Here is a 26,938-nt window from a genome sequence, read left to right on the forward strand (position 1 = left end):
CTTTCATAATTAAATCATATAATAAACAAGACGAGTAAATAAACATATGGTTGATTGAACAATAATGGTTGAAGAATAATAACAATGTTTTGATTAATCCATGCTTAAATTACTGAAGTTGAAATGAATATTATTATGTTATGATCAGTAAAGTTAGATTTAACTAGTGAATCACTATCTACTGACAGCTCACACACTCAGACACGTGATGATGACATGGTTAAACTAATATCATGACACATTGCTTTCTGTTCCACAAGTCAGAACTCCTGTATCTGACTCAAGGTGTGTTCTGAGGTTTGTTGGTAAAACCCTTTTTACCTGTCAACTTCTGATTTGTTAGTTAATCAAAATATGATGATTGTTAAAACAGAGCTCACTTCACAGTGAGTCAGTTCTTGAGAAAGCTTCGGACCGGCCATCCGGAGCAAAACCTCTTTAAAGAGCAAGTCACATCAAAATCAACTTATTTTAGCTGATAACTAGTATAAATGAGTGTCTAATAGTGTTGTAGACATGTGTAGTTATTATTTTTGCATTTTGATGCGTTTTCTTTGAAAACTCTAAATTCTGTCTACACTGTTAATACTGTTTCTTTCAAATTACTCAAAAAAAATAAGGCAACATTTTCCAAACAAATTTTGTAAGTTTGGTCAACTAACCAGCAATATGAGTAGGTACAACTTAATAATTTCACCTTTTTTCTACACTAAAACCTGTGTCTTTCAAATTACTCCAAAAAATTAAGTCAAGATTTTCCAAACAATTTTTTTGAGTTTGGTCAACTAACTATTATTTTAAGTAGGTACAACTTAATAATTTCACGTTTTTTCTACACTAAAACCTGTGAGATTTAAATTATTCAAAAATAATCAAGGCAGCATTTCCCAAACAAATTTTTAAAGTTTGTTAAACTTAGTATTTGGACTATGGAAAAATTAATAATCTTCATTATTTTATATGAACTGAAACCTTTCTTTGATGTTATTCCAAAAAATAAACCAAAAATTGAAATTATTTAGATTTAATTCAACTTTTCAATACTAAAACAGTTTTTAAAATGTAAAAAGTAAATAATGATAAATACTGTGAAGCTGTAAATAGTTCACTTTCAACATTTATTTTTCCAAAATCATTGAAACAGTGGCACTGAAGTAAATACTAACAAGATTTGTAAATTGTAAATCTTACAACTTTTGTAAAGATTTTTACAAGCCATACACATATTACTGTAAAACATTTACATCACAGTAAACACCGGAACGGTGTGAGACCTATGCTCACAAAACTCATACTGTCAATGACAACATGAAGCATTTTCCACCTAAAATCTGGAAGCATTTCAATCGAAAAATACATGAACATATTTGTATGAAGTACAGCTGAACCTCTCAAAATTTGTGGTGTTTTGTTGTTTATATACTTGACATTTCACTTTAAAGAACAAGTCATTTAACAAGTAATTTTCAAGTGTTATCCAAACTACTTTTGAACAGAACCCGTCTCAGCTTAAAAAAACTGTCACATGACAACCCAGAGCAATATCTGGAACAATTGCCTTTTGTCATTGAAAAACACATTTTATTATTGAACGAACACAACAGACCTGCTGTTCAGAAGTGTAGGGGCCACACTCAAGTTGGCTGCCTAGGTAAGAAGTTTGTTTTTCAGAGTCATGTACCTGGAGCTTGGTTTTGGGCGGAGTGTATCAAGACCCACAAAAAGTCTCTGAAAAACTTCAAACGTTTTGACAAGTTTGGTAGGATATTGGAGGTTCAGGGCGTATGTCAGACCGAGAAGCATGCTGCATGCTTTGGCTAGACTGCCAAGATTAGTGAGCACCGGCACTCCCTCGATGATTATTCCTACAGCATCTGGATCATGGCAAATGTAGATCATCATGCTGCGCAGTTTTAGGTCCTCGTGCACGCTGGTCTCTGGGCTTCCCTTAATGACAAACAAAGACAATGGCAAAACATCAATTAAAAAAATTAACACAAATACCAAAATCATCAGTTCCTGACTTTTTAGCCAGATTTATTTGTGTCTCAGTAACATTAATTTCTATGGCATTTTTAATGCAAATGCTGCATGACTTGAAGAGCTAACATTAAATAAATAAAATAAAAAAAAGCTTTAAATTGTATGTGTTCATCTACATCAGCGGTACTCAATAGGCAGCCCACGGGCCACATCTGGCCCGTGAGCCCTTTCTTTTTTGCTCCCGAACCTTTCACACCCAAGAATCCAATCAGTTCTGTTATTTTCCTCATTCGCACTGACTGAGATAACGGCGCAATGTGCGTGGCTCTGGTGTTAATCAGGTTTAATGTTTCTGTTTGCAACCATCTTCACAAGAAGGCAAAATAGTTAAATGACAGGGTTCGCACGGACCGGATATTTCCTGTATTTGAGTGTTTATTTTGACGGAGAAATCTCAAGCCTACAGATGCGCTGACATTTTTATCGTTACACACATCGTGGAGGTAGCTACATCAATCAGGAAAAGATAACCATCAGAACATTTGAGATGGACACTGAGCTCAGCGCAGCTCGCCGTCAGCGCATGCGTATGGTGAACAGCAAGCTGAAGATGTGTAGATCGGGGGCTTGGAACGCATCGCAGAACCAGAACCATGCAGGAAGATTCTGTGTTTTCTAAACCCGGTCTCTCAGAGACTAGTCACTTAGAAAATGTTCCCTGATTATGAATCTTTGGCTTAATAGCGCTTGTTCCTGTCTCCAACACTACGACGCATCCATGAGCCTGTCTGAGGAACGGTCCAGAACCTCACATCCTCTTCAGCTCAGAAAGCGCCTAGAGACATTTGATTACGCACAAGCAGGTGACCTGTTCAGGTTTACATAGACAATCTTTACATTTAGAATTGGCTACAGATAAAAAATGAATGCAGTAAAATAAAATACATTGTAATTAAATATTCATTAATTATTTTACAAGCAGAGAGCCGCATCAGATGGATGAAAGAGACGTATGCGGCTCCAGAGCCGCGAGTTGCCGACCCCTGGCCTAGTAGTAGAGTGTCTGCCCTGGAACTTGGAGATAGAGGTTTGATTCCTGGTCAGGTCATACCAAAGATCTTAAAAATGGTACCCAATGCCTCCCAGCTTGACACTCAGCTTTAATGGGTTGGATTGGGGAGTTAAACTACCAAATAGTTACCGAGCGCAGCCACTGCTGCAGCTCACCACTCCCCTTCATCGGGATGGGTCAAATGCGGAGATAAATTTCATCAGTGTGGGATGATGGCTATGGAATTTGAACTGTAATTCAACATCAACAGTCAGTAATATAGATGAGTTTTTTGGTTAAAATGTTTCTCTAATATGTATTAAATTTATTAGGACTGTAATGTGCTGAGTTCTTCCTTTGTTGCTGGAGTTCCCTGCACACGTTCCGCTGCTGTTTCTCACCAGTATAAGATGATGGAGGGCTCTAGTTTTGTTGTGCCGTTCGTGTCGGGTGGCCAAGCAAAGCCTGGCTTATAAAGCGCTGGGGGAAATCCTGCAAATGTACGACTAACCCCCAAATTCCACTACCTCCGCTCCGGTCCGCCCCCGCCTTCCGCAGCCGCTCGCTTCCGAACTCAATTTTTACTGGTACCCGCTCTACAACGGCTCCGCTCCGGTGCGGAGACCTGAGGTGGGCAAACAAGCATGCGCGGGATTTTCGAGATCTTGCGATACAGTCCGAGCAGTAAACGCGGAAGTTAGATCCAAACACCCATTGTGTGGGAGAAGCATCGGCATGAACTGTTTAATCTGCCCATCATTTGTGTTGAGAGATCAGCAGTGTTTGGATCAACAAAGTGTGACTACTTTGATAGTGGAAACTGTATTTATGGCTTATTTTTGTGCATTTAAACTTCAGCCACCACTGATAGTTGTTAAAAGTTGTTAAATCTGTGCATATGAAACAAAAAACGCCTTTTGTTTATCGATGTATTGTGAAAAACGGAATTTCTGCTTGCTCCTTTTCCTGTTGGGTGTTTGTGATTTCTGTCCATTGACTGCGGAGGTGCTCCGGCGTCCGGTGAAAATAGGATCGATTCTATTTTTGCCGGACGCCGGAACAGAGGGCGGCGCACGGCCGCAGTAGTGGAATTGCTCTGATTGACTAGAACGGGACCGATTTTGCTCCGGCGTTCGTGTCGGAGCGGAGCGCAGCGGAGCGGAGGTAGTGGAATTTGGGGGTGAGAAGGGAAAGGTTAACAAGTACAACATGGCATTGTTGTGCCTAAAGAGTTCACTGAACGATTTGTAAACTTGTTTATTTTGTTGTAAACGTAAACTTAACTTGCTCGTATATTTGACCAATCAACGTTAAAGTGAGCTCGTTAACATGAACAGCGACTCCCCATAACTCACTGGATATTTGTGAAAACAGAGCAGACACACAGATGCATTTGCACACATCAGTGTTTCCCTTACATAGGCTCAGGCGCAACGGCTGAATTTCAGTGCTCAATCATCCTGGAGGTTATACTTTGTGGATGTTTATTAAAACAACTATGCAAAACTAGGGTAGCCTATTTTATTACTTATCAAATCCAGTTTGTGCAACAGATTGATTCAATCTTGGCCCTAATAATTTACTTACATAGTAGTCCGAGATGAGCTCCTGTCCACTCTCTCCCATGTACTCAATGAGGCATCTCAGAGTTACGTCTCTCTTCTGCACAGTGGAGACATTTGTGTCCTAAAGTTAATGAAAAAGTCATTAAATTAATTAAAATTCTGACAACAGAAAAAAAGTCTCTTTTTGACACACTACCCACAATTTTTTGATACATACACATTCAAACAAAACGTGTGTAGTGGTATTTCCCAGTAAAAGGTTGATATCAATAGAAAAGGTCTAATAATTTAGACGTAGCATTATTTTTATTAATTTTTATTTACATCAAATTGCTTTCTTTTGCACCTGCGATCTTTTGAAGTAAGAAAGTAACTTTTGATTTAGCATTAACTAAGCTTCCATACAATAAATCAGTTTAAAAAACAGCATGACAACTTACCAAAGTACTGCACAGAAAGACAAAAAAGCACCATAAACGTAGACGACAAAAAAGATGACAGCGAGAAAAACAAACAAACAAACAAAAAAAGCATCATAATAACCAAATTTCCACAAAAAGAAGCAGAGCATCGAAAAACAGCCACACATAAGCAAAAAGTTATAAGTAGGGATCACTGACCTAAAGCAAAATGGTTGAAATATAACTTCATTATGGATTTAGACCAAGCAAGCAATCAAGCCCACTGCACATATGTGTACATTCCAAAAATTGTGGCTGGCAAACAAGAAAGCCCTTGCCCCACACAATTTAGATCACATCTATTGCTGGCACGATTAGTCGATTCTTCATGATGACATCAACAAAATGAAATTAAACAAAGTAGTCGACTACAAATTTAATAGTCGACGTTTATTCTATGAGCGCTTTTAAAAAAAAATACATTTTATTTTGGTTTTTGGTGCCTATCTCCCTTTACTGTGTAGCATTTGTATTAACAGGTTAGAAAGTTATTTAAAGTTGTTTGATAAGCGATCATCTTGTCTTTATTATTAGATGGCACATAAATGATAACACTTCAATCTAGTAGCTAATGATGGCTATATTAAGCATCTTGTGGAAAAAGCTATACTTTTTTGCATGACGTGATTAGTCGACTAATGGTCAACAAAAGTGGCAATTAGTTGATTATCAAAATAGTTGTTTGTGGCAGCCCTAGTCACATCTTACCCCTTCTTTCCACTGGACTTGAACGCAGCACCTAACAAAATAGCAGTGTTTTACCCATGAGCTCAGTCCAAACCGGGAGTGATTCACACGTGAAACATGAGCAGGAGGCTTGTTTTGTTTTTATAATCGTTCAAAACTCAGATCGTAATCGTGATTAAAATTGTATTAATTGAGCAGCCCTAATGTATGGGGTTAGATGCTCAGACAGGTGGACTGTTCAGGGCTTTGAAACCAAAGTTAAAACTTCAAACTGAAAATGAATACAGATGACTTAATGTAATACCATGATTTTTTAACTCACCTGTATCAGTTCCATCAATAAGTTCTTGATGCGCTGACCAACTGCTCCTCCCTTGGCACTGAACAAATCCAGGAGCTTTGGAGTACATTTATCCAGCTGAGACATGAATGTAGACTGTAGAGGAACAGCAGTGCACCTTTGGAACTCTGCATTTATCTATAAAAATGCAAATGATTATCAGTAAATGCTTTAAACTAAGTAAATAAAGAACAGTAATAAAACATGAATAATAATCATTGACCTGAAATGTATCGAAGAGAGCGGGCCATCTTTCCATAAAGTTTGTCACCCTTGGGGACTGAGAAACCACTTCTTTTCTTCTCAAGCTGTATGTCCTGGTCATCAGGTAGTTTATGTCTTTGCCACAGTCTTTTCTCTTGCTGGCAGTTATTATTTCAAGCCTCATATTCTCAAGAGTGTCGTCTGTTTCACCAGGTGGATGTGGAGGAAGGTAATTAAGTTCTGCCCTCTTTGCTTTCTTGATGTTTTTAGCAACTTCTTGCTCATCACCAGGCTTTTGTGACAATGAGTTGATCAAGAGTTCAGGACTTCCCAGTGCTCTACGTTTTGTGCGGTAGTTTCCACATTTGTATTTCAGGCTTTGCTGCCATCCATAAATTCCATTAAAAGACCCTGGTTCCTTCAAGCAGGGATGCTTCTCAACTAGTGCCTGTGCTACAGCACTTCTTTGGGCATCATCAGGGTAAGCAGTATAAGAAAACATTGCTTCTGCCAGACGCTCAAGGATGTCAGATCTGAAACCAGGTGATGTCATCGGGGTGCCCTCTTTTAAATATGTCTCATTGCCTTGTTTCAAAGCAAGCTCAGTGTTGTGTGAAAAAGTTGGAATGGGAAACACAGCAGGCCAGGGGTTCTGCCTTTCAAAGGTGGACTGACTCAAAATGACAGTATCTTGGGAATCCAGTGAGCCACTAGCACTGTCACTGTCAAAGGAGGACATCACAGATACATCACAGTTGCTTTCTTGGTCAGCAACTGTCAAATCTAAGCATATAGGTGCATATACAACTTTAAGTGTGTCTTTATCTTTCAGTTCATTTGTAGATGTTACGGTGAAGAAGTCACCAAAATCTTCATCTTTGTACTGAAGACTTATATCTGTGGGGATGGACAGATTTTCCTTGACTGCTGCAACCAACTCAGCCACAGTTGAGGGTACCCCACTGCTGAGTGTAACTTTTTTTATTTGATCATCAATTAGGATGCGGAATCTTACAGTTTGCTCCATGTCTTGAAAAACTGAAGACAGAGAAAAGATACAATGATTCTCAACACCTGAGACAGATGTGGCGCTTTAAAGTCACCATGCGCTTTCCTTCAACAACATAAGCTGAAAGAGGACATATATCACTAAGGCTTTGTTGTTCAATGAGAATTGTGTGATCTGTCCTCTCCAAGTAATATCCACGATAATGTTCATCAAACCAAGACACCAGTGTCCTCAAAATAAAATGCACTCTTTCTGCAAAAATAGTTATTTGAATAATTTCTGCAAAATCAGGAAGACCTGCAGTAGAACCATAGGCCACAATCATGCCTTGAGTGTATCTTGTTCCCTGATATGTGACTGTGTCAGCCAGCTGTACTTGATCATGTGAAGGATAAAGATGCTTGATTGATGCCTGAATATCTAAATGCAGGACATCCAATGGCACTGACTTTACTCTAACAACACCAAGTGCAGGCTCAATTGTTGTAGAATGCAGGTAATGGCTCATCATAAGTTGGTGCTTTGTAGCCATGGATAAAAGGACATTCTTGAAGTTGCCAGTATGCCTTACTATTCGTTTAAACTGGCTATGTTTCGCTTCAAACCTCATTGTCCAAAAAGCTATCAAAGGTCCAAAAGCCTTGATCAATCCTGGATAATGCTCCAGAAAGTGATGCTTTGGGATGAAATCTTCATCAGGAAATGCTTCCTTGAATCTGTATCTGTGTTCAGAAATCTTGTAGTCAAGGTAGGCAATGCTTTCTTCATTGTGGACTGGAGCAACGACAAGTTCAACAATGTCTTTTAAAGACATAAGCAAAAGCCAGTTTGGATCATTCAAAGGAATTCTGTGCCCAATGATAAATGGCAAGAGTCGTATGAGGGTCCAATTTTCATGAGCATTTCCTCCTAGCTTTTTTTTTGAGGAAAGGTTTGCAGGTAATGCCTGTGGACAATCAGTTTTATCAGCCCATTTATAGGGAAACTGCAAGATAGCACTGTTAAGCTCAATAAATGAGAAATATTTCTTAGAAAGGAAAACACTGAAGCACAGACCCAGTTCCAAAGGAACAATGCCTTCAAAAATGTCATGCAGTATGTCAGGTGGGTAGCCAGTGACACAATGGAAGTACTTCAGATTTTCAGTCAATGGGCAAGACTTTTTTACACCATAAAAATGTGTCCAAGCAGGATTTGCTTTAATGGTCAATACATGCGACGCATGTTCCTCTTTGGTGCGAAGAGGAAATGCACCTGACCGCACCTCCTTTATCTGAAAGTCTGATCGCTGACCAAGACAAAATCTGCAAACAAATGGTCCAGAAAAATTTTCAACAAGTCCACTGATTGAGTGTGCTCCCAGATTGTCTGCTGCTACACAAAGCACACTTCCTTTTACATTTTGTCCCAACGTCGAAATGTAGATCCCATCCTGTTCTAAGATAGCAATGTCTTTCAACAAAGGGGCAAGTACTTGATCATAGCCATATTTTTTTATGTCTACGGCTTTACATAAAAGGGCCAAGTACACAGAGTTCAGAGTGGATCGAGATGAGAGAGGGTTGTTGTTAAATGTCCAGTATACAGCTGTTATCTTGTGCTTTTTTCTTGATGTTCCAAGTGGATTACAAATCTCAAAATCATCTATATACAGTAGAAGAGAAATTCGTAGTTCTTCTGAATAGAACGAATTATCTTTATAGATAGTAGCATCACGATATGATTTGTATAAAGTTGATGGTAACTCACGTTCTTTGCTTAGAATCTTTTCTCTTATATTTTGTTTGGCCAATAACTGAGTCAAGGACTGAAGAATTGGGACATACTGAAAACAACTCTTCTCTTTTGGTTCAAGGATGCACTCAATAGGCTCAACTACTTCAAAGTTTTTTTTAAAATAATCTCGTCTCCTGAACGATGAAGACAGAGGACCACCACTATTGAGTGCTAAGCTTAGAGGATTTGATTTGCACAGTTCTTCAACAAGAGATGAAACAAATGTCTCATCTATGGTTTGATTTGTTTTTGTTAGATGTGAAACAACAATATCTCTAACTGATGATTTTGTAGCAGAACTTGAAATAAAGTAAAGATCATCTACCAGTTCATCAATGCACCGAACTGAAACGAGATGAACACTTTCTAATTTCAACAAGAGGGATGCTATATAATCAATAACCAGAAGGCTTCTATCTTCCTCTTCAGACTGTGTATTAGCCCTACTCACTTCACAATTTCCTTCACCGTGATCACCAACCCCACTATACGTTTCAAATACTAGCGCTTCTTCTGTGTGTGGCAATTGCCCTTGACAGATAATGCCAGGTTTGAAATCCTTTAAGGAATGTGGAGTATGTTTTCTGTGTTTGTGTGTTGCAAAAGTCCCATAAATATTTGTTTGGTGATTACACCCTGTGAAGACACACTTTACAGTCTCGTTATTCTTCAGATGATGACCTAGGTGTTCAAAAAAGTCTTTTTCACTTGGGAATCCTTGTTTTTGACATAATATGCAGGTGTAAGAAACATCTACTTGTGACTTGAGGGAATGAACTGCTTGATGGGATCTTGATAAGTGAGAACGAAGGGAACTCCAGTTTTTAAAAGAGCATGGGCATTCTACATGAATACAGGGCAAGGCACAACTGTGTCCATAGGTTCCATGATGCAGTCTATAATGCTTTAAAATATCAGTCTTTACTGGTAAAACCTTGGTGCACAATTTACAGGGCCATCCCATCTGTAATAAAAAGAAAAGCATCGCTTATCGTTGTGCAAGTTAATAAAGCTACATATACACAGAGATAGCATAGGTATTTAGGTTTTTTTTTAACTCATAAAAGTCTTTTTTGGGAACAGTAGTTTGGTTTATTTGAAGTAGTGCTTTATAAAGGTACTTTTAAGTTGTTACTTGCCCACAATAAATACATATAGTTATAGCTGCTTGATTATGCTAAAAACTGTTATCACGATTATTATGACTGAAATTGAGATCTAGATTATTTTACAATATTTTGAAAGTTGATAACACACATATACTAATACTACTCATCAGTGTTGTGCCCAAACGCTTTCATTGAACGACGGTTTGTGAATTTGTTCGTCTTTTTCATGAATGAAAGCTGAACTCGTTTGTGTTTTGCCTGACGAACGTAAAAGTGAGTGTGTTCGTTCTGGAGTGCGTGAACGGGTTTATTAACACGTTCTTTTGCCGTTCTAGCTCCAGATCTCCACGGAGTATCTCCGGAGCTAAAGACTAGCTAAAACATCCTGTTACATAGAATTTATAAAAATTAGAACCCGCAAATTCTGCCAAACATATGCAGCAGTGGTTGGTGCGGCGTCTACACTTATGTCTATGCTGTGTGGAGGATGGACGTCATGGTGCGTTCCATGTACCTCGGAAAATAATTGTACTTAACGTTGATTTTAGATGCACCCTTAAAAGTTTATCTTGTAAAATAAACATGTTTTTGTCACATCTACTACTGTATTCTGAAGTTAAAATTTCCGAGTAGGTGGTAAACTGGAACAAACCGGCGAGAAAACAGATGTGAAAACACTACAGTCACACCGGTAACATTTACAATTCGTTTATTTATCTATTTGCGTTGTTTTTTTTACCAAATAATTTGGGGCTGATTGTTGCCCTTTATGACTCAATCTCTTTAACTTTATTTTTCTTGGGCAAACAAGTCAGAAAAGTCACAGAATTTGAGAAGTTATTAAATTTAAACATAATTAAATGTTTAAAACTTGGAGGTAAATCCTTGTTTCCTATCTCAGCCTGTAGTAATGAAAGTCATTCAAACAGGCATTCAAATATATGTGTGTGTGTTTTTGGCTACAGAAGCACATAAACAAACAGATACGCGAAGTAGTGATCTTTAACAAACAAAGCAACACATTTTCAGTGTGATATGCTTGCCAGCCACTAGATGGTGCCATCAGATAAGAGAAATACTCCGGAAAGAAGCTTTAATTTAGCTCAGATAGAGTAACTTATTTTATCCAGCAAGATAATTTGGAGGTATGGTGGGAGGGGACATGAAAATAGTCAAACACATGTCTCACATTCATTGCATGGGAGTTTGCAGCCCTGATCAAACACAAATCCACATTAAATATGGCTCACTCCATCTTGAAATTATTTTGCTTGTAAAACAGATTGTCTGGTGCGTGAGTTAGCTCCACCAAGGAAAGTTTATGATTGATCAGTCGATGTAACGTGATCATGCTGTACATGCGCACATCACTCACTTTCCTAGTGTTTCCCCTATATAGGCTCAGGCATGGCGCTGCACCATGCCTAAAACTCCACTGCCACGGCCACGAAATATCCGCCCCTCCCCCACCGCTCTGACGTGAGACACAAGGAGGCGAACGGCCTGCGTTTTGTTTATTTCAAATCCAAATTGTAATAGAGATTAGATTTCACTTAATCAAGCAGCCTTACATTTAATGCATTTATTGGAGCGTATATAAATATGAGAAAACAGCTTTTAGCCAAGGAAGCGCTTTTTTTTTTTTACCGTGTCCTGTCTGGCTGTGAAGCAAGCAGAATTGATGTCTGAATGCTGGTGACAAGCCTTACAGATTTATTCTCAGGTGGAGCATCAAAGCGTTTGCTTTTAATGTCACGCCTGATACTTAAAACTTTACAAATGTCATACACCTTCACTTCAAAATAACCCTAGCTGTTACTGAAAGAAAGAACAGAATGTTAACTGACTTATATATTTAGTGAAACTAAAATATTTGACCTTAACTTACCTAATGTGATCTTCAAAGAAGACAACTTTTTGTGGAATTGCCTCAATTACGCAGATCTGATGTTCTTCTAAAGAAAAAATAAAGAAAAAATGTATTAATTGTTGAATGATATTGACTCATTCGCTGCCAGCCATTACCTGATCGGTAAAGCCCTTCACTGCCAGCCTTTCTCACTGTTTTTACTGTTTTTTTATGAGTCACAGAACGTTGCGCTCTAGGATGATGTCGACGCCAAAACAACCAAAACAAAAAGGAGACTCACCTCTTACATCGGAAGAATCCGCGTGTTTCGAGTGTTATCCGTTCTTTCATAATCCATTGCCGAACTGTGATCTGCAGACGCTTTTCCGGTTCGCGCCTCAGTTTTTTTCCAGGAACGGCCCAAAACAATCTCCTAACACATGGACGTTCTGCTTCCTGATCATGTGAAGTGTGACGTAGAGCTCAGATGTTTGTTCTCTCAGCGTGTGGGCTCGTTCCGATGCCCAAACAGTAAAAACATGTCATTGGCAGTTAATGGTTGGATCTAAAATAACGACTTTATTCGTCAATGGCAGTGAATGAGTTAAGGAGAAAGTTTGCCATCTGCTGCCAACTGCTGAAAAAGAGAAAAGCATGTGCTTTCCCACAAAATAACATTAAATGTTAATTTTTAGTAGTTGTCACTCTCCATAAACCTGCTTAAAAGAGCAAAAAATAATTAAACACCATGGAAATCATTTTAAGGCAGATAGAATCTTTAAAGATTGTATGAAAAGTTGCCTAAATGTATTATAAATCACTCCGTGGCTCAACTACAGTGCACTATACTTAATTCTGATGGCATCAACAAGAAAGTCATCCTAATTTAAAATTTGTGAGGTAATTCACCAAGTTTAACAAGTGTTAACGTGTTTAAATTCACATTTCACTGTTTTAATTGCCTCAGTTAAAATAATTCAGTGTAATTCAGTCATTTTAGGGGTTTATTGCTTCAGTTTGGCCAATATGTAGCATTAAAACTTTTTTTCACATGCCCACGATAAGCATGTTGTCTCTGTAACTCATGGTCAAGCACGCCTGTCGCTCAGAACTGAGTCACTTATATCTTTAAGTACATCACCTTCAGAGTTTGTTAAAAAAAAAAAGAAAAAAAAGAGTATTATGGTTTAAATGTTATATATTGGCCAAACTGATGGCATAAACCCCTTAATATGATTTAATTACACTGAATTATTTTAATATAGGCAAGCAAAACAGTGACACGTGAATAAAAAACAACACTTGTTGTGAATTACCTCGTGAATTTTAAATGAAGATGTCTATTAACATTTTCTTGTTTATAATTCATCAGAATCAGGTGTTGTGCACTGTAGTTGTGCCATAAATTGATTGATATTTTAATTTTGCTATTTATTTTCATTCCATCTTTACTTAAGGATTTTATCTGCCATTAAATGGCCCACGCGGTGTTTAAACACTTTTTTGCAGTCAGAAGCAATCTTATGGGAGTGATAACTAAAAACAGACATTTATTGTAGTTAAAACAAAAAAGAAAAGTCAGACGAGTCGACCTACAAAGAGCAAACGTGACGGTGGCGTAATCCATCGAGTGTGGCAGACGCAGACGTTACAGAGGCGGCGTACCGAGTTTCAAACAAGAGTTTCTCCATATTTTCGACACCACACCAGCAGATCAATCGCCTCTCGTCTCTCCATTTTTTTTCTCCGTTTCTCACTCACACACGAGCGGGTGTGAAGGACAGAAAATTAACGGCATAGACGAGAAACAGGAAGAGCAGCATATAATTTGAAAATACAGCCCCAGCAATAAATAAAATGGAGATAAGCGGGACCAAAACGTAAAAAATCCCCCCGTGGTTTTCACAAGCTGATGGCCGATGCGCCATTTGTCGGTTCAAATTTCGGCTAGTTATGATAACTAGCAGTTCAAAATACACTTGCAAGCAGCTCTGTGAGGCAGGCAAGCACAATTAAAGCTATATATCTGCTCTGTAAGAATTCATAAACATTAAGAAGTGCCCACAAAACAGTACATTAATTAACTATATAAGAGTGACAGCCTACCGAAAATGATGGTTTCTGAAATAAACACAAAAGTGATGTTTGATAGTAACAAAGCGGACCACATGGTGAACTAACAGGCCGACAATTAGTACACATTGCTAGCTAAGAGCAGCCTGAGCAGTTAAAAACAATCATATAAATCGTTTAGATGTGACATTTTGACTACACATTAACTTAAAATAGTCAAAATAGTTACTTACAAGTTTTTGAAAAGCTTTATCCACAAGTTCGGCTGCGCATGCACGCTCTTCCAAAATGGACCGTCCCGCTTAACAGTCAGTGCCTTGTGCCTTCTTCTTCCGTTGCAGGATAAATGGGCGGGTTCTGGCATTTATCTTCCATCTAAGCCAATAACTGAGTTTTACATACTCATATTTACGCTGAAGTCCAACCTAATCAAAATTGTTCCCAAAAATATTGAGTTGGGAAAATTGTAGAAGTTTTTGAGTATGGAAAACGTTTAAAATGCTAAAAAAAAATTAAATTAAATTTTCCGAGAAAAATAACTTAAATTTTTTTTTTGCATGTACTACACCCAGAAAAAGTATTTACAGTGTACAAACATCAGTCTAGCACCATCTTCAGCTCAAAATTATAGGACACGTTTATTTTGAGTCAGTTTTAGCTAATGGCTAACAAGAACAATGCTACGTATTTCTTTTTTTTTTTTTTTTTTTTTTTTTTTTTTTTTTTTTTTTTTTTTTTTAACGTGTCCTGTCTGGCTGTGAAGCAAGCAGAATTGATGTCTGAATGCTGGTAACAAGCCTTACAGTTTTACTCTCAGGTGGAGCATCAGAGCATCTGCTTTTAATGTCTCAGGTGGAGCATCAAAGAGTCTGCTTTTAATGTCGCACCTGATATTTAAAACTTTATTGTTATTGTTTTTGAATGCTTTGTAATTTCGACCAGACACGGAGACAGAGGTGAAAGAGAAAGGAAAAGAGAAAAGGTGGGGAGAGAGGGGGTTAGGTGGGGGGGGGATTCAACAAAAATAAACAATAATGAACAAGAGTCTGCTTCTAGACCTGCAAAATGAGACGAGAAAAAAGCAAAACATAACAAAAAAAAAATGGGACACAACACCAATATAACAAAATCAAGCTATCACTGCGTCAACTTGATGAAGAAATATATAATCAATCATTGTTTAACTAAACAGTCACACGATAATATACCACAGTGCATTGAGTGCCCACCATAGTCTTAAGACATGTGTTGAACGTGCCCAAGCCCATACTTATGAGAGCACCATGTGAGCACCTGTGTGTGTACACGCGCTTGTTTATGTAAGGTTTATCTATAGGAGCGTCCAATAGAGAGTGTGAGGGACCACAGATCTGCCCCCCAGAGACGCGTAGGAGACGGGGGGGAGCTCCAAGTCCCAGAGATCCAGGCGCTGCCCCAGAACACAGGAACCCCAAGGAGCCCGCAACCAGAAAGGCCCCCGCCCCCCTCGAGAGGCACAGAGGATCGCCCCGGGGGGCCACAACCAGCAGCCGGCAGAGCCCCGGGAGATATCAGCGGCAAGTCCTCAGGCCTGCCCGCAGCCTCCCACCCCCTAGCCGGCCGAGTCCGGGACCCAGCGACCCGGGACCCAGGGGCGACCACCCCCGCCGGGGACCCAGCAGAGCCCAGGGACCCAGACCCCCCCAGGCCGCCACCGGGATTGATCAGGCAGATGCCAAAAATCTTAAACTCCCTGACCCGGGAGCCACGAACACTCAGGCAGACCAAGGCATCACACCCCCACCAGGTGTGACAGGGGGGAGGGGAGACGAAGATCTATATCATCAAAGGAGGTCCCAGGAGAAGGGAGGAGTCAAAGGCCCCACCTGACATATACAGTCATACACAAACACAGTCACACACTCCCTCCCTCATGCTCACACATGCACATACAACCAAAGACTTACAAAAATACACGCCGGACACCCATTCATGCTCCCCATACACACCCTATTCACTCTGGTCCCGGTAATGCTGCACATGGGGTACAACCACCACCGGTTACCAGAGTTTGACCCTTTCTGCTGGGGTGCTGATGAGCAGGCTCCCCCGCCCACCGCCGAGCACAGCAACCCACCACCCCAGACCCCAACCAGACGGCCAGATCTCCCTCCTAGTCTCCAGCCCCAGGCAGCCAAGCAACAACAGAGGTGTGCTAAGACCCCCTGGTCTCCCTCCACCTGCTCCAACATAGTGTTGTGTGTTAATGAGGTGTATTCTATTGCTGTGGTGAGCGGGCAGTGCGGGCATTTTCTGGCCTATGCCAGCTGATGCCACTGCACCACCCTACTTGCACCCACAGCCCTTGGTGTCTAAATGCAGTTTAAAATTCGAAGTGGGCACCGGCACTTGGGAGGAGGCTGAGAACTCCCCCTGCCAAGTGCCGTTGAATGTGCTCACTCCCAAGGCCCTAAGTGTATGTTTGAGTGGAATGTCGTCGGTGGAAGTGCATAAGGTGCAAATAAAATTGGGGGGCAGGAAGCCACAGGAATGCGGAAATGGGGTCCATACCCGCACTCCTCGACTTGTCCACCCCCCAAGGTCCTATGTGCATGTTTGTGTGATGATGTGAGGGAGCAGGAGGAGAGAAATAAACGGGGATGGGGAGGAATGGCTGGTAGGGCTTAGCCCTCCAGGGAGCCAGCTCCCCCACTGACCCCAATAGGCACCTCCGTTGTCATACCGCCACCCAGGGCATGGAGACCCCAGCCCATCCTGCCAGGGCCCAAAGCAGCAGCATCACAGAGCCCCACAGAGCCCGAGGGAGCCGACCCAGCCCCACCCCAGCAGAATATCTATGCCCATCCCTGCATTTGCACAACTTCCAGAATATATAAGACATAAGACATCCAGGTAAGGTTGGGTCCTCCCCCTCCTGGACCTCCCCCTCCCCTGTGATGGGACAACAGAGGAGCCAGGGCCTGCCCTACGCCCCCGAACCCGGGCCAGGTACTTCTGCGTATTCCTGCCTTCTTCCCGGCAGCGTACATGTAGGGACCCGACCCCCAAGGCCCAGCCCAGATCCCCACACGGGGCCGGCCACCCCAACACCCCGAGCCCCCAGGCCCCCACCCAGACCCACCCAGGGGCAATGCAGCCGCCAGGCAGTAACCCATGGCCGCCGCCAAGACCTCCAAGGGGCCCCACTCACAACCGCCAGCAGTACACCCCCCGAGGCAACCCAAGCACCTCCAGAGGGGGGGAACAGCCCCCCAGTGCCAGACATCCCCAGTGAACCCATCCCCAGGGAACATCCAGATACTCCAAACTCAGACCCTCCACCCCCCCACCCACATCATCCCGCAGGACATCATCAACGGCCCCCCATCACCGCTATGTGATGGAACCGATCAAAGGAGCCCAGAGAGATTTATTTGAAGTGGAAGCAGAGGCTAAATCAAGTGCAATATGATCTAACAAAAGATTTCTATACTGGTTAATGCAGAGATTTTCTCTATTTTTCCAATTCAAGAGGATAGTTTTCTTAGCGATGCATATGGCAGTCAGAACCACGTGAACCAAAGATTTTTCAATCGGGACATCATCCAGGTTTCCCAGTAAACAAAGAGAGGGGGTGATTGGGATATGACATTTCAGAGACTTTGACAGGTCTTCACATACTCTACCCCAAAATTCCTGGACAGGTGGACAGGACCACAGTGCATGAACGTAATTGTCAGGAATGTTGTTTGTGCAGTGTGTACAGATGTCAGACGACACAAACCCCATCTTGAACATCCGATGACCTGTATAGTGTACTCTGTGTAGAACTTTGTACTGAATTAATTGTAAATTGGGGTGTCTGATAATTTTAAAAGTTTTTAAACAAGTTTGGGACCAGAAGTTCTGGTCAAAGCTGACTGATAGATCCACCTCCCATTTTTCAATAGGGATTGCTATTCTATCGTCTATTTTGGACAGTGTCTTATATACTTTAGACAGTAGTTTAGGGGGTTTGAGATTGCAGAAGTCTAAAACCCTTGGCGGGGTTTGTAATTCTATTTTATTGAGCTTAAATTTTTGTTTGACTACAGATTTGATTTGGTGGTATTCTAAAAAGCTATTCTTTTCTATTCCAAATTGGGAGACTATTCTATTAAATGGGATGAAGTCCAATCCTTCATATATGTTTTCCAGGTATAGGATTCCTTTATTTTTCCAGTCCAGAAGGTTCATCATTTTATTATTTTGCAAAATATCAGGATTATTCCAGATAGGTGTGCGTCTGCATGGTACTAGTGAAGACTCTGTCATTTTAAGATACTCCCACCATGCTGTCAGAGAAGTGCTGATACTAATACTTTTGAAGCCTTCATGTTTTCTTACGCTTGAGCTAATAAATGGTAAGTCTGAAAGCTCTATCGTATTGCAAATTGTCTGTTCTATGTCTAACCAGGACTCATCTAGTGGGTTATCTTGCAACCATCTTGGTATATATTGCAGCCTGTTGGCTAAAAAATAATAATAAAAGTTGGGTAGATCCAGTCCTCCTCTGTCTTTGCTCTTCTGAAGCGTTTTTAAGCTAATTCGTGGAGGTTTATCCTGCCAGAGGAATTTGGTAATTGAGGAGTCCAGAGATCTAAACCAGTCAGCTGGTGGTTTGTTTGGGATCATTGAAAATAAGTAATTTATTCTGGGTAAGACCATCATTTTAATTGTAGCAACTCTTCCCATCAGTGATATTGGTAAGGATTTCCATCTAGCAAGATCATCCTCCACTTTCTTTAAAAGTGGGATGTAGTTTAATTTGGTTAGATCTGCTAACTTGGGAGAGACATTAATTCCCAGGTATGTGATATTACCTGACTCCAGTTGAGTATTAAGTAAATTGACAAAAGAGAAATTAATTGGTAGAACTGTTGATTTTAACCAGTTTATAGAGTAATCTGAAACTTTTGAAAAAGAGTTTATCAGTTCTATTGAATGAGACAGAGACGACTGAGAATTCTGGAGGAAGAGTAAAACATCATCTGCATAAAGACTGATCTTATGTTCTATTTTACTACACTTTATCCCTTTAATACCTGTTGTTTGCCTAATTGCTGCTGCTAGTGGTTCGATAAAGATAGCAAACAGTGAGGGGGAGAGTGGGCATCCCTGCCTGGTCCCCCTCTGAAGACAGAAGCTAGCTGATATTTGGTCGTTCGTCCTAACACGTGCAATTGGCGAACTGTATAATGTTTGTAGCCAGTTTATGAAGAAGTTCCCAAAACCAAATTTATGTAAAGTTGCAAATAAGAACTTCCAGTTAACTCTATCAAAAGCCTTTTCTGCATCTAGAGATAATATACTAGTTTCTATGTTTCTACTGTAAGAGAAATCTATCAAATTAAGTAATCTACGCAAATTAGTGGACGACTGTCTACCCTTTATGAAACCAGTTTGGTCAGGGTGTATTAAGAAGGGGGTTACCTTCTCTAATCTTTTTGCCAGGGCTTTACAAATTATTTTGAGATCAACATTAATAAGAGAAATTGGGCGATAGCTGGTTGGAAATGCTGGGTCTTTGCCTGGTTTTAACAAGAGACTAATATTGGCTGAGTTCATGTTTGGCTGTAATCTGCCGCTCTCTTCGATTTCCCTCACCATTCTGAAAAATGTTGGAGCCAAAATGGTCCAGAATTCTTTGTAGAACTCTGCTGGGAACCCGTCTGGACCTGGAGCTTTCCCATTAGTCATGGATTTAAGGGCTTCCTGGAGCTCTGCTGATGTTAGTGGCGAGTCCAGGACTGCAACTTGGCTGTCTGTTAATTTAGGAAGTGTTATCCTATCAAGGAACTCATCGATCTCGTCATCTGATGGGTTTATCTGTGGTGAGTACAAAGTTTGGTAAAAGTCTCTGAAAGTGTTGTTTATTCTTTCAGGGTCATAAACTATATTCCCAGTTGAGTCTTTAACAGCAGATATGGTAGTTTTCTCTTTATTAATTTTTAATTGGCTGGCCAGAAATTTACCGGATTTATTACTATGTTCAAAGTTTTCTATTCGTAGTCTTTGTGCTAAAAATTGTGTTTTTTTGTCAATAATTCCATGAAGTTCTAATTTAGCTTTACGTAATTTGCTCAGTAACTCTTCTTCTGTGGATGTCTCTAAAGACTTAATGATTTCTTCTAACTCCTGGATACGTTTATTTTCTGTTTTTTTCTTATGTGATGAGAAAGAGATTATTTTACCTCTCATCACTGCCTTTCCTGCCTCCCAGAGAATAGATGCTGATGTTCCAGGCAGGTCATTATGTTCTAAATATAAAGCCCACTCCTTTTTAAAAAATTCTATAAAACCTTCATCTTTAAGCAGTGATGTATTAAACCTCCAGTTTTTGCTTGGTGGGATTGCTTTCTTGTTTACTAGAGTTAAAGAAACCGGAGCATGGTCGCTGACAACAATAGGGTGTATCTCAGTGTCTGAAATGTCAGCCAGCAATGAGCTGCTGACTAGAAAATAATCCAAACGTGAGTGAGAGTGATGGACGTGTGAGAAAAAAGTATACTCTCTACGGTTAGGATGAAGAGATCGCCATGCATCACAAAGCCCATAATCACTCATGTACTGTTTAACTATATAAGTGGATTGCCAATTGCGCCGAGTCCCAGCTGTACTGAGCCTGTCTAAGGAATGCATCCAAAAATTAAAATCACCTCCAAGTATAAGTGGACAGTCCAAGTGTTCGGAGAGTACAGAGAAAAAATTATGAAAGAATGGAGGGTCATCAATATTTGGACAGTATATGCTCACAATACATAAGCGTTGGTTCTGTATAGTTATTTTTAACATTATAAATCTACCTTCTGGATCAGAAACTGTGTCCAGTACTGTGAAATTGATGTTTTTGTGTATTAAAATAGCTACCCCTCTTTGCCTAGAGTTATAGCAGGCAGAGAACATGCTGGGAAACTCAGGTGTTTTAAGTTCATCTGCCGATGTGGCAGATCTATGAGTCTCCTGTAATAATATTACGTCTGCTTGCATTCTTTTTAACTGATCAAAAATCTTTAATCTTTTATCTCTTGAGCCAGTTCCATGTACGTTCCATGAGACAAATCTTAGTGCACCCATAGATGTGTGTGTGAGTAGCTAAAATATGACGCCTTCATGTGAATAAGATGGAATAAGTATCTAAATGTATAAAATAGTATGTTAATAAATAACAGAAAAGTAAATAATAATAAGGATTCAACAGTGTTTGTGGTTGTATTATTTGATGCATAAATTATGATATTGTGTTGTGACTTAAATATATCCATGTGTGTGTGTGTGTGTGTGTGTGTGTGTGTGTGTGTGTGTGTGCGTGTTCCTGTGTGTGTGTGGGTGGGTCTGTGTGTGCATGTGTGTGTCTGTGTGTGTGCGTGCGTGTGCGTGTGTGTGTGTGTGTGGAGTCTGACGCAGTGTTGGAAAGTTGGGTGGTTGTGCCATACAGGTGTAAAGAAGCAGATAAAAAAGAGGAAAGGAAAATACAGAAACAGGTTAAAAAAGAAGAAAGAACTAAAAAGAAAAGGTGATGGGGTGTGAGGTGATGATGAACAGGTGAACTCATCATCTAAAACACGGATCTAGCAGCTGTTTATTACTGACGTGCTCAAACCCAGTGAATCTGATAAGAAAAATAAAGGTCTGACCTGATGTTGGGCTAATACAGCCAGTCTGTCACTCCTCGCTCCTTGTAAAGTTTATTATCCACATAAAGCTTATCCACTGAGATGACAGCTCTCTTCCCATCTTGGATAAACTTTTTACGCAGCGGAAAGAGAACTCTGCGCCGATCCAGGATTTCCTTAGGAAACTGGTCATTAACGCTGAAGTCTTTGCCTTTGAGCTCTCTTCCGTGACTTTTAACCAGATCCTTCTGCTTAAAATGTTCAAATTTAGCCACGATGGGACGAGGTCGTCTGCTGTCCCCTCTTTTAGCTCCAAGGCGATGTACTCGGTCGAAGGTGATGTTTTTTACCGTTTCTTCGGGTATCTTCATTTGGGTCTGGAGAAAGTGTTTAACAGTGCGTTCGCAGTCCTCGGCCCCTCCCACCTCCTCCGACAGACCTGCAAACACCAAATTATCCCTCATGCTACGGGCCTGAAGGTCCAAAACCGTCTCCTTCAGAGTTTTGTTGTCCTGGGTGATCCGCGTCATTCCCTCCTCAAGGGAAGAAACGGACTCCCGCAGAGACGCGTTCTCAGCAGCGAGCCGCTCCACCTGCTCCTGGCTGAATTCCAGGGACTGGCGGAGGTTCTGAAACTCCTGGTGCAGAACCTCAAGCAGATGAAGACGCCCCTCAAATCCCAGAAGCCGTTTATCTATGGATTCTAATAATTCCAATATGTCCTTCCGGGGAGATGAGGCCTCAGGCGAGTCCTGAGGGCGGCTCCGCTTCGTCCCAGGTGTTTCAGGTTCACCTGCTGATTTCTTCGGACCCATAACAAATAACTCGAAAACTCCGTCAATAAAGTTCTGTAAACTTTCTAAATTTTCTTCACTTACCTCCAGATTGAGCGAGTTATACTTACCAGATTATTTTTTTGCGTTGTCAGTTTTTAAATTAGGCAAAAATGCATCTGAATTGTTTGTGAATGTTTGCTAACGAGCTGCCATCAGCTTCAAACGCTGCTGTGTCCGGTAATCGGCCGTCAGCGCATGCGCATCTCTCCTGTCGCTTCAGCTACGTATTTCAGAAAAGTACTACATAGCAGCTCTGTGGCTGTAGGTTATAAAAGCAGCCTTGTAGCAGTCGGGGCTTGTAAGTGAGTTGTGCTGTAGTTAGCATTAGCATTGTGTCATTGTGTGTGTGTTCTGATGTCCATTATAGATAATGGTCTGTGTGTGTTGGTTTTCTATATGTGTTTATGTTTAGGGTCCCGTCGGTCTGCCTGGTTATGTTCATGTCCATAAATGCTATGCTGCCTTCTGTTTCTGACTCATGAGTGAACTTTATGTTGCCTGTGTCATCAATGTTATTCAAGTGTTGTGTTAGTGTTTCTGTTCGTCCTTTTGGTATGATGTCCAGTATGCCGTCTACGTAGCGTTTCCATAGTTTTATTTTGCAGTTTGGAGGGGGGTGGGGGGGGGTGGCTATGGCTTTTTGCTCTAGGTCTTCCATGAAAAACTCGCACAGGGTGGCTGATAACGGGTTACCCATGGCGAAGCCTTCCAGTTGTTTGTATATTGTGTTGTCATATGTGAAGTAAGTGGAGTTAGCTACCAGTCCTATGTGAAGTAAGTGGAGTTAGCTACCAGTCCTATCAGTTGTGCTATGTCATCTGCTGTGAGGTTTGTTCTTTTATGTAAAGTCTTGTCCTGTCTGATTCTGTTAACTACTATGTCTATGGTTTTTTGGGCTGGTGTTTTTGTAAACAGGGATGTGACGTCATGTGAGATGAGTATGTCGTTGTCTTCTATTGCGATCTTTTTTAGTCGTTTTGCCAGTTCTATGCTCTTTTTTCAATGTTGATCTATGTTACCTAATGATTTTGCTGATATCTCTTGCCATGTCGTATGTTGGTGTACCTATGCTATCTACTATTGGTCTAAGTGGGGTGTTTTGTTTGTGTATTTTTGGCATTACATATATTCTTGGTGTTATGTTTGCTGTAGGAATCCAGTGTTTGTACATTTATTCTGTTACTTTGCCTTTTTCTTGTAGTGGCTTCAGTAATTTTTTCATATTTTTCTAAATGCTTTCTGTTGGGTCTTTTTTAAGTATTTTGTTGGTATTTTTGTCTTCTAACATCTGTTTCATCTGTTGTTTATATTTTTCTTTGTCCATAACCACTGTGGTTCTTCCTTTGTCTGCCGGTAGAATAATTATCTGTTCTTTTTTGGATAATGCTGTCATGGCTGATTGTTCTTCTTTTGTAATATTGCTGTGTTGAATTTGGCTGTTTTTTAATATCCCAACAATGTTATTTCTAAGTTCTGCTTTCTTTCCCTCATCTGTGATTTGTTGACATGCTAGTTCTGTTGCTACATATGGTATTTTCTTTGGTGTTACTGCAACGTTTAAACCTTTTTTCAATATGCTTTCTTCTGCTTCTGTTCGTTGGTATTGTGAAATATTACATACCCATGAGCTTTGTGTGGTGTTATCTTGTATTTCCTCCCTCTTTTTCTTGTTGATGAGTTTAACTTCTTTATGTGTCTTTCTTTTACTTTTATGAACTCTTTCTCCTGTTTTTCCATCATGTGTCCTTTAATTAATTCCTCCGTTTGTTTATCAAGTTTGTAATTCTTTTTTAAGTCCAGGTGTCTTCTTTCCAGTTCGTCTTCTACTTGCTTCTGTTTGGTTATGACGTTTCTTATCCTTTCCTTGAGTAGTGCTCTCTGTGCTCTGCCCATTATGTTTTTGCTGTCTTGGTCCGGATCAGTGTTTTTAGCTGTAGGCTTGTTGGCGTTATGTTTTCGTCCCGGCATCTTAAATTGAAGCGAAGGTGGTTTCTTAGACGTGCGCGTTTTTGATGTAAACTTTCCAAGCCGCGGCAGTCCTTTGTCCCTTGTTGTCCGTATTTTTCTTTAAACATCTTTGGTATGTTCTTGCTGTGTTGAAATTCTAATTCCATCTTTTAGTTCTTTTTAAAACACACGAAGGTTTTATTTACCTGCAATGTTTGGTTTGCGGCTGCAAACATCGCAGGCTGACGCTGATGATGGCGTCACTTCCTTCTGCTTTTATCCACAGGCAGCAGAGGACGTTGTCGCCCTCTGCTACCTGCTCTCCCTCTCTCTCCCTCTCATATGAGAAACCGGACTCCAACTCAACACACGAACAATAGAACATAGAAAGGAGTGCGAGAAAGAGGCAAGTCAAAAACACACAAGAGCAGCAAAAGAAGAAGCAGAAAGCACAATAAAGAAGTCAGCCGTAGCAGATCACTGCACGAGAGAAAACCATATAATGGACTGGGACAACACAAAGATCATAAACACCGAACAACAGAAATACAAAAGACGGATAAAAGAAGCTATAGAGATAAGGAGACGTGGATGTGGGACCATGAACAGAGACGATGGAGTTTACTTATTGGATCGTGCATGGGACTGCATCGTCGGAGAGGGGAGAGCGGGCAGCAGAGGGCGACAACGTCCTCTGCTGCCCTCGGATAAACGGAGAAGGAAGTGATGCCACCATCAGCTCAGCTCTGAGGATGTTTGCAGCCGCAAACAAAACATTGAAAGTAAATAAAACCTTTCTGTGGTTTAAAAAGAACTAAAAGATGGAATTAGAATTTCAACACAGCAAGAACACAGCAAAGTGGTAGTACTGTTATTGGTGTTTATACATAATATGTAGGCAAACATCCATACACATTGGCCTCAATTTGTCTGTCTGTCTATTTAGTGAGAGAGAGAGATGATTTCACATTGTATTATAATCATATCATTAGCTGTAGTCATGTCTACATTAGGTTCATTGTGGAATTTCCCATTTTGACCGTGCTAAATCTTAGTCTGCTAGTCTGATGGGTTTCTGGTTCCAGCTGCTTCTGCTGAAGCTTCTCAACCTGAGGCTCGTCTATAGCACAAGAACACCTGAGTAGCCTGGCTGTCCTCAGCTCAGGAGTAACACCATCAGATGACCTCATAGATTACTTCACATTAAGTAAAAGGAGATGTGTCAGCAAAAGACCTCTTCCATTGTTGAAAGAGGCTCATTTAATCTGTGCCTACTAAGTTGTAAATCTAATGACCTCAGTGATAAAGTCATTTTCAGGGAGTTTAAGATTTTTGGCGTCTGCCTGACCAATCCCGGTGGCTGCCTGGTGGGGTCTGGGTGCCTGGGCTCTGCTGGGTCCCCGGCGGGGGTGGTCGCCCCTGGGTCCCGGGTCGCTGGGTCCCGGGCTCGGCCGGCTAGGGGGTGGGAGGCTGCGGGCGGGCCTGTGGGTTTGCCGCCGATGTCTTCCGGGACTCTGCCGGCTGCTGGTTGTGCCCCCCCTCCCCCCCTCTACGGCTCTCGAGGGGGTCAGGGGCTTTTCTGGTCGCAGTCTCCCTGGGGTTCCTGTGCTCTGGGGCAGCTCCTGGATCTCTGGGACTTGGAGCTTCCCCCATCTCCTACACATCTTTAGGGGGCAGATCTGTGGCCCCTCACACTCTCTATTGGACGCTCCCATAGAGCTCCGGACCTCACGTGACTCTCAGTTAGTAGACGCCATTTTGGCAGGTAAAAAAAGGTAAACAAACACATGAACGTGAACGAGATCAGCTTGGATTTTACTTCGTCGGAGTTTACTTCACACTTTAAAACCGAAGAAATCATTTTATATAGTCAGAAATTAAATAGACTAAACATCTCCGACCCTTACCGTGCCCCTGGGATACTTTTTAAAAACGCCAGAAGCTGTCGGAGAGGACTTCTTACCAGACCTGGCCCGGGAACCCCTTGGGATTTACCCGGAAGAGCTGGCTCAGGCGGCTGGGGAGAGGGAAGTCTCGGCCTCTCGACGCTACATGCCCCTGCAACCCGACTCCGGATACGCGGATGAAAATGGATGGATGGACAAATAACAGGTTTACACGTAAGTAGTTTAAATAGAGTGCTGTGCTGTTTGAATGTATAAACTGAACGCCAAGAGCAGTCACTAGTTTGATTGTTTTCCGTGAATAAAATAAAAATGTCAGGCAGGAGCATCTCAGGATCTGTCTGAGATCTGTCTCGGTGAGACAGATAATAGCAATCCAAAGTGCTTTTTATGTGTGATCTGACAATTGATCAACCATTGCTTAAAAATTAAATACAGCTTAGCCGGTTAATTGCTGTCATCATAAGACACGTAAACGGCAGCACGCAGAAATCACGAGGCAACGTTTTA

The 26,938-nt window shown here is 41.0% G+C and overlaps 2 protein-coding genes across 4 annotated transcripts in view; one reads left to right on the top strand and one right to left on the bottom strand.

Annotated features, from left to right (window-relative positions):
* The window catches only part of tacr1a (tachykinin receptor 1a), a 170,864-nt gene that overhangs the window by 65,079 nt on the left and 78,847 nt on the right, over window positions 1-26,938 (top strand). The gene's annotated exons all lie outside the window — the stretch shown is intronic.
* LOC129164486 (uncharacterized) lies at window positions 1,105-14,681 on the bottom strand. Of its 3 annotated transcripts, XM_070546343.1 has the most exons (6): window positions 14,341-14,681; window positions 12,074-12,140; window positions 6,311-7,329; window positions 6,070-6,225; window positions 4,622-4,720; window positions 1,105-1,947 (listed from the first exon to the last, which is right to left on the bottom strand). In XM_070546343.1, exons 3-6 carry the CDS (start codon window positions 7,316-7,318, stop codon window positions 1,648-1,650), a joined length of 1,563 nt encoding a protein of 520 aa, XP_070402444.1. In that variant the 5' UTR covers window positions 7,319-7,329; window positions 12,074-12,140; window positions 14,341-14,681; the 3' UTR covers window positions 1,105-1,647. The 3 variants fall into 3 exon arrangements, with proteins under 3 accessions (XP_070402444.1, XP_070402443.1, XP_054600876.2); XM_070546342.1 differs by having other exon boundaries at window positions 12,074-14,681; XM_054744901.2 differs by having other exon boundaries at window positions 6,311-14,681.

Source organism: Nothobranchius furzeri, chromosome 17 (assembly GCF_043380555.1).
Source record: "Nothobranchius furzeri strain GRZ-AD chromosome 17, NfurGRZ-RIMD1, whole genome shotgun sequence".
NCBI classification, from domain to species: domain Eukaryota; kingdom Metazoa; phylum Chordata; class Actinopteri; order Cyprinodontiformes; family Nothobranchiidae; genus Nothobranchius; species Nothobranchius furzeri.

Excerpts from the sequence above, each read along its gene's own strand:
- LOC129164486 (XM_070546343.1), bottom strand. The coding sequence starts at position 7,318 with ATGGAGCAAACTGTAAGATTCCGCATCCTAATTGATGATCAAATAAAA. Across the intron at positions 6,226-6,310 it reads CTCTCTTCGATACATTTCAG|ATAAATGCAGAGTTCCAAAG; the intron begins GTCAATGATTAT and ends GCATTTTTATAG. Across the intron at positions 1,948-4,621 it reads AGCTCATCTCGGACTACTAT|GGAAGCCCAGAGACCAGCGT; the intron begins GTAAGTAAATTA and ends TTTGTCATTAAG.